This window comes from Tupaia chinensis, unplaced genomic scaffold (assembly GCF_000334495.1).
Source record: "Tupaia chinensis unplaced genomic scaffold, TupChi_1.0 Scaffold149560_1, whole genome shotgun sequence".
NCBI lineage: Eukaryota > Metazoa > Chordata > Mammalia > Scandentia > Tupaiidae > Tupaia > Tupaia belangeri.
Window position 1 is genome coordinate 2,356,171 of NW_006209405.1, and position 6,917 is coordinate 2,363,087.

At 41.5% G+C, this 6,917-nt stretch overlaps 1 protein-coding gene across 3 annotated transcripts in view; it reads left to right on the plus strand.

The window, feature by feature from the left end:
• LOC102486769 (protein FAM122A-like) overlaps positions 1 to 6,917 on the plus strand; it is a 60,893-nt gene that overhangs the window by 3,369 nt on the left and 50,607 nt on the right. For all 3 annotated transcript variants that reach the window (XM_006171436.2, XM_006171439.1, XM_006171440.2), the window contains exon 4: positions 396 to 510. In XM_006171436.2, the coding sequence (XP_006171498.1) occupies positions 396 to 510 (115 nt within the window). The remainder of the gene's footprint in view (positions 1 to 395; positions 511 to 6,917) is intronic.

Consider the following 6,917-nt stretch of genomic DNA (forward strand, 5'->3'; position numbering starts at 1 on the left):
TGGATGCGGGGCGCATGCGCAAAGGGGGGGAGCCAGCCGGTTTTCAAAAGCGGCGGGTTGTGTTTTTTGAGGGAAAAGCTTTCCCGGAAGTTGCCAAGGGTGAGTGAGATCAAAGGGAAGAGTTCCCTGTGGTAAGCTATAATAAATAAATTCCCCATTTTCATGATGGGCTTGGGGATGGGGAGGGCAGGCTTCCCAGCCTTTGGGACCCCAAACATGAGGGAAAGGAGGTTTAGAGCCCTTCTTGCCCAACTTTGTGCCCGCTGATGTTAAGAATGCCGGGGCACAAGGGTGAGCACCTCCACTAAGAGCTTTCTCTTCTCTTTTTCCCCTTTGCTCTCGGCATCATCTCTCCACCGCGTCGTCGACACGTCCTTATGTGAAACGGTGGCTAGAATATCTTGAAAACTTCGAACAAAGCAGCTTCTTGCTCTACACCAACATGGCGCAGGAGAACATGGAAGCCGCACTGGGGTTCCTGAGAAGACCCAGAGGTGCCCCAGAGACCAAGTGAGCAGGGTTGAGATACTGGAGGAGATGATCGAGTGTGTTCGTGTGTGCGTGTGCGTGGGAGGGGGAGGTGTTGGAGCATATGTCTTCCGATAGCGTTGCCTTCCTTTCATTTATTGAGGTTCTGCAGGTGTCTCCCTTGTTCCCGGTGTCCGGAGATCCCACCTTATGCCTGCCTGGGGGGAGTGGGTGGGATGACCTGAGTGGAGAGCACACACCCACCCAGAGGTGGATACACATCTGAACGTGAACGTCCTCTTCTGACAGTCCACCTGGACCCGAAAACCAACATTCATGTGGAGCGCGACTTTTGTCTACCTTCACCCCATCTCTTGTCCGTCCCTTTGAAGAAACAGCAGCCTCCCCCTCACCTCCACATCTTCTGCCATGATGGCAATTTGTGCCTTTTCTCTCAACTGCTTTGTTTGTCTCCCTTGACCTTCACCTTCAGCACACTTGAGATGGAAATGGTTGTCAAATAAGTGAAGGCCGCCTTTTTTTAACACCTAGGTTTTATATAAGCAAAAAGTTTTAGGTACCACAGAAGCTTGATTTCCCAGGTTACACTGTCTCAATGGGTGATATAGCCATGTAGGGGGAAAAAAACTGGCTCTTGGCTGGGGCGTGAAAAAAGTTTACTCTCTTAACGTATACAACACAGTAGACGAATACATGTATAGTACGTCTGTGCTATAAAAATTTCATGGAGGGGAGCAAGTTTAAAAAAAAAAAAAGAAGTCTGAAAAGGCTCTTTAGGGGGAACCAGCAGTTAGCGTAATGGGTATGTCGCTGGACTCCACGTAGTTCACCGTGGTTCGCGTCCCGGACCGGGTGGCTTGAAACTCACGCTGGGGGCATGTGCATGCGTGCCCAAGATCCCGAGAGGAGAATCGAGGAGAAGGGATTGCGGCGTGGCCATCCCCCCTGGGGGGTGATTTCTCGCTTTCTGTCTCTATGCCTCTCTCTGTCTGTCTGGCAAGCACGCGCATGCGCCAGCATCCCCCATAGAAAAAAAAACCCCAAAAAAAAAAAAAAAAAAAAAAAAAAAAAAGGCTCTTTAGGGACTGATAATGAAAAAAAAAATCCCCAAACACTGCACTAAATAGTGATTAATGTATTTCCTGCAATCCGAAGGTTTATCATGACTAAAGTGTGTATTTCTTAAAATAGAGTTTTAAAATGAGATATTGGCTCTCATATCCCAGTATCATAAAGATTTTTAGATATTGTAAAAATGTCTGAAAAATTCACTGACTACTTCTATTATTAACTTTGCTTCCCACCTTTTGTTTTTATCAACTAATTGATAGTTGTCATTCACAACATCATAGACTGTTAGAAAGAGACTCAGAGACCTGAGGTAGCCTGCTTGTTTAAGGAAACTGAGAACCATAAATTTCCAGAATGACATACTCGCAGAAATAGTACTAGGAACCTGTGTCTCTTGACTCCTAAACTAGTGTTCTGTCCACTACTAATCAACGTCTAAGCTGATTCATTCTAAACAAATGCCACTTTCAGGTCATTTAGGGTAGGGGAGAATATATTGTTAAAAATTAACAGCAAATTCAGAGTGGCCTAAACATACTACATTGCCTTTTTAAAATAGGCAGGTAGAAACATAAGGTTGTTGTGGGGGGAGGTCTGCATATTGGGCTGACAACAACATTTTATAAACTCAACTTTTTGGTCTCATTGCATTATGGGAATAAAAGAATTGTGGATTCCCCTGCCTCCTTACCCCCCTACCTCCTACCCCCTCCCTGGTAGAAGAGAGCAGTGGGGAAAATGTTTGTTTTATTGAAAGACTTTTTGAAAAGAAGAAACAGGTTGCAAATAGGTGATGGAGAGCATTTTCTTTGAAAAACATGTGGATCCACTTTAATGTATTAAACACTCCAGGGGAGGGGTGGACCAGGCTCCCCTTTCTTAGTCTTCAAAGTCCTGGGTGCAAAGAGAGAGATCTTAGTTATCCTTTTATACCCTGCTTTGTTCTGCAAAGGATTTGAACCTTTTTTTTTAATTTGCAACATTATGAATGTAGTAATTTTATTTTGAAATATGAGACTACTGCTGTTGCGTATAAGTTTAGGATATACTATCTGATTCACAAATAACATAATATAGATTTTAAACTAGTCTTATCTGAATGTTTGAATTTACACTTAGTCACTATACATCTTTACAGCATACAAAACGGTTTTTTCCCAGTGTGAAAACAGCACAGTTAAGTTAGTTAAGTTGTAGATATTACCATGTATATTATCAACAGTAGTTAGCATTTCATTTTTGTATCTTCAATGTTTTTTGAAGCCTTTAAGAATCACAGTAGCACATAGTTATAGTGTCAAATTACATGGCTTCTAATATTTGTACAGAAAAGTAATGATTCACAGCATTTTTATTTCGTAGAGATTAGACATATAGAAACCACAGTGGACCAAGTTCAGGGACATGTGTCTACCAGAAAGAAGTACCATAGGAATGATGTATGGTATGCCTGAGATTAGAACTTGCCCATATGATCTGAAGGCCTTTTTTTTTTTTTTTTTCCTGGTGTAGCAAGCTTAGTGCATAGGCAGAGAAGTTATTCTAAAGCAAGAAAAATTGAGATTAGGATCACACCGAGTTTTAGTTAAATTCATTTTCACCCCATTTCTTTTCAGTTGCATGTATACATCGCTCACTTTCCTCACTTTTCCATCTTGGTTCTCTAGTCTATGGTTGCACCTCTTCGAAGTAGTTTTTAAATTTCGCTTGATGTTTCCTGTATACGAAGACTCTCTCTTGCACCAGTATTTGCAAAATCAAATCCCTTAAACTTGTTATTCCAAGGTCAACTCTTTACTACGGTATTGATGTTTTTAAGAAGTTTCTTCATTGTTTTGTGTGTATCTCATGTTAATAAAGATACTAATGTCAAAAGTCTTGAAGCTCCTGATTCTTCATACCCTGCATCCTTATAGTTGACTGACTTCGTTACTGATGTCAAAACTGCATTTAAAGGAAGTAGGTTTTTTTCTGTGACCCTTATTAAGAGAATTAGGGATTAGATTCTTGGATTCCTGCCACTGCCTTCCTCCTTTAAAAAGCTCAACCAGCAGATGACATGGAAGTTAAGGCAGCTAGATCTCACATGGCTGACTGCACTGTTCAAATCTCAGACCCTGCAGTTTGAAAATCACACCAGGCACGTGTGCATGTGTGCCCCAAAATCTCAAGATGAGAATTGGGGAGAAGGAATTGCAGCATGGCCATTCCCCCTGGGGGGTGGTGGAGATGCTTTTTCACTTTCCCTGTCTCTCTGTCTCTTTCTGTCTTGATTGATCATATTTGTCCTATTGCAGAAAGAATAAAAATAAAAACAAAAACAAAAAATTCAAGGAAACTGTTACTGCTTCAGTCCTACCCTAGTACTTGAAAGACAAACTACTGGGACCAGCAGTTAGCGTAATGGCTATGTTGCTGGACTCCCGTGTAGTCAACCATGGTTCAAGTCCCAGACCCGGCGGCTTAAACTCACACCAGGCACATGTGTGTGTGTGCCCAAGATCCCGAGAGGAGAATGGAGGGGAAGGGATTGCGGCATGGCCATCCCCCCTGGGAGGTGATTTCTCGCTTTCTTCATCTCTGTCTCTGTCTTTCTGGCGAGCGCACATGCCCTATGGCAAAAACCTCTCAAAAAGAAAAAGAAAAAAAAAAGAAAGAAAGAAAAAGAAAAGAAAGGCAAACTACTACCACCCAAAGGCCGAATCTAGCCTGCTGTTTAATTTGAGGAATTTTTTAAAGAAAGATTTGTTTATTTAATTCCCTTTGTTATTACTATTTTTTAATTTGACCAGAATGAGAGAGAGAGAGAAAGGGAAAGCAAGAAAGCAAGCCACCTCATCTGGAACTCAAACCATGGTTGACTATGTGAATCCAGTGCCTTAACCACTACATCACCTGCCAGCCCCGGAGAAGAATTTTATTGGGTCATAACCACATCTATTATCGTTCATGCCTACCTTCCCACTGTGGTGGCAGAGTTGAGTAATACAACAGATTGTATGGCCCACAGAGCCTAAAATATTTACTATCTGGCCCTTTGCAGAGAAAGTTTGCCCACCATATGGGTTATTGAACTCATACCCATGGTGAAGTAGTGACCATGAAAAATTACTGCTTTGGGAACTTAACTGACAAATCTCTTATAGTTTAGACAGAGCTGCTTACTGATCATTTGATGTAGGGCATTGAACATCCATCCAGTTACATTACCTTCACTTTTTCTGAGTTAGAAGTAGCACGTAACTTGGTTCCAGGTAACACCTAAGGTTTTATTGGGTTGTTGGAAAAGTCATAACACATTTTTGCGTAGAAAAAAACAAAAAACACTCCATGACTTTTCCGACTACCCAATATAAATTCATGTGGAATGGCACAACCAGTTGTAGTGTATGCTGCCTCAATGGTTTCTTCAAATTAGAGTCTTATTAACTCAAATTGGCAGACAAAAAATTTAGGGGAGAAGGGGCTGGCGGGGTGGTACAGTGGTTAGAGGTGTTGGACTCCCACATGGCTTGCTTTCTCACTTTCCATCTCTCTTGCCCTTTCTCACTCTGTCCCTCCCTGGTCAAATTTAAATAAATAAACAAATAAAATTCCATAAAATAATTCTTTAAAATAATTTAGGGGAGAATATAATTGCCAACCCAAAGAATTAGGCCCTCTATGCACATCCACACAGAAAAGAATGGAAATATGTAACACACGTCCCTCCAATTTCCTTATGTAAGAAGTGACTGCCAGAACATATTCTCTTATAGTAAAAATACCTAGGAAAGAAAGTAAAAACCAGGCCTATCCACATATCCTCTCACTCATAAAATACTGGGTTCCTATCTGTTATGTGCAAATTACCATACTGCAATGATTTATCTCAAGGTTCAATAAGCATTTAACTTAATAGGAAAGAAATACTCAGAAGAATTTTTTTGTCTGGTGGAATAAGATGAATGCTTAGGAAGGTAAAGAAAGTACTGGGGGAATGCAAAGAAGGACGTGGGAAGTCATAGTGGGGTTGATGAGGGATAAGGAAAAGATTCATGGAGAAGGTGGTGTTTGACATGGGCCTTAATGGATGATAGGATGCACACTGGAGAGAGCGGGCCAGGTAGCTGGGACAGGATTTCTAGTAGAGGCAGCAGGCTTGGAGGCAGAAGAGCATAGGTATTCCACAGAACCGAATGGTCAACTTGGTCTGGACTACTGGCTTCCAAATGTTCATCTGCTGCTAGTGTTAATCCCAGTTGGAGTTTGCTCCAATCCATGTTTTTTGTTGTCGTTTTTTGAAGATGTTTTTGCTATAGGGCACGTGTGCTCACCAGAAAGACAGAGAGAAAGTGAGAGACAGGAAGCAAGAAATTACCCCCTAGAGGCGATGGCCACTCCACAATCCCTTTCTCCTCCATTCTCCTTTCAGGATCTTGGGCATGCACGCACACATGACCAGTGTGAGTTTAAGCCACTAGGTCTGGAACTCAAACCACAGTCAACTACATGGGAGTCCAGCGACGTAGCCATTACACCAACTGCTGGTCCCAATGCTTTTTTAAGAGTTAAATAAAGCACACTTAAATCTGTTGTCATGTAGTTGTTAATTGTCCTTTCCCGGTTGTTGGTATGCACTCTCCTTTTTCATATGCATACATACATTTAATCCTCTTTTATAATATATATATGTACATATATATTTATAATACATATATATTACATTTAATCACAATATATCGTTTTTTTTTCCAGAGAGATTTTTGCTATAGTTCATGTGTGCTCACCAGAGAGACAGAGAGAGACAGAGACAGAAAGCTAGACATCACTCCCCAGGGGGAATGGAATCCCTTCTCTTCCATTCTCCTCTCTGGATTTTGGGCATGCATACACACGTACCCAGTATGAGTTTTAAGCCACTAGGTCCAAGACTCAAACTGCAGTTTGACTACATGGGAGTCCAGCTATGTAACCATTACTCCATCTGCTGGTCCCAACCACTGTGTATCTTTACAGTGTACAACATGGCTTTTCCTAGCACGGATACAATGCATATCAGTCAAGACAAAGACATTACCATTATAATCAGCAATAACCTTCTCATTTTTGTGTCAATTAAACATATTCTTCTTCTTCCCCTCCTTTTTAAAAAACAAAACAAGGGCCTGGCAGGTGGTGTGGTGGTTAAGGGCACTGGACTCCCACATGGCTGACCACAATTCAAGTCCCAAACCTGGTGACCTGCTTTTTTACTTTCCCCCTCTCTCTCTATCTTACTCTGTCCCTCTCTGTCAAATTAAAAAAGAAATAAATAAATAAAGTTAAATAAAATAATTCTTAAAAAAAAAAAAACTCCTTGGGACCCGCAGTTATTG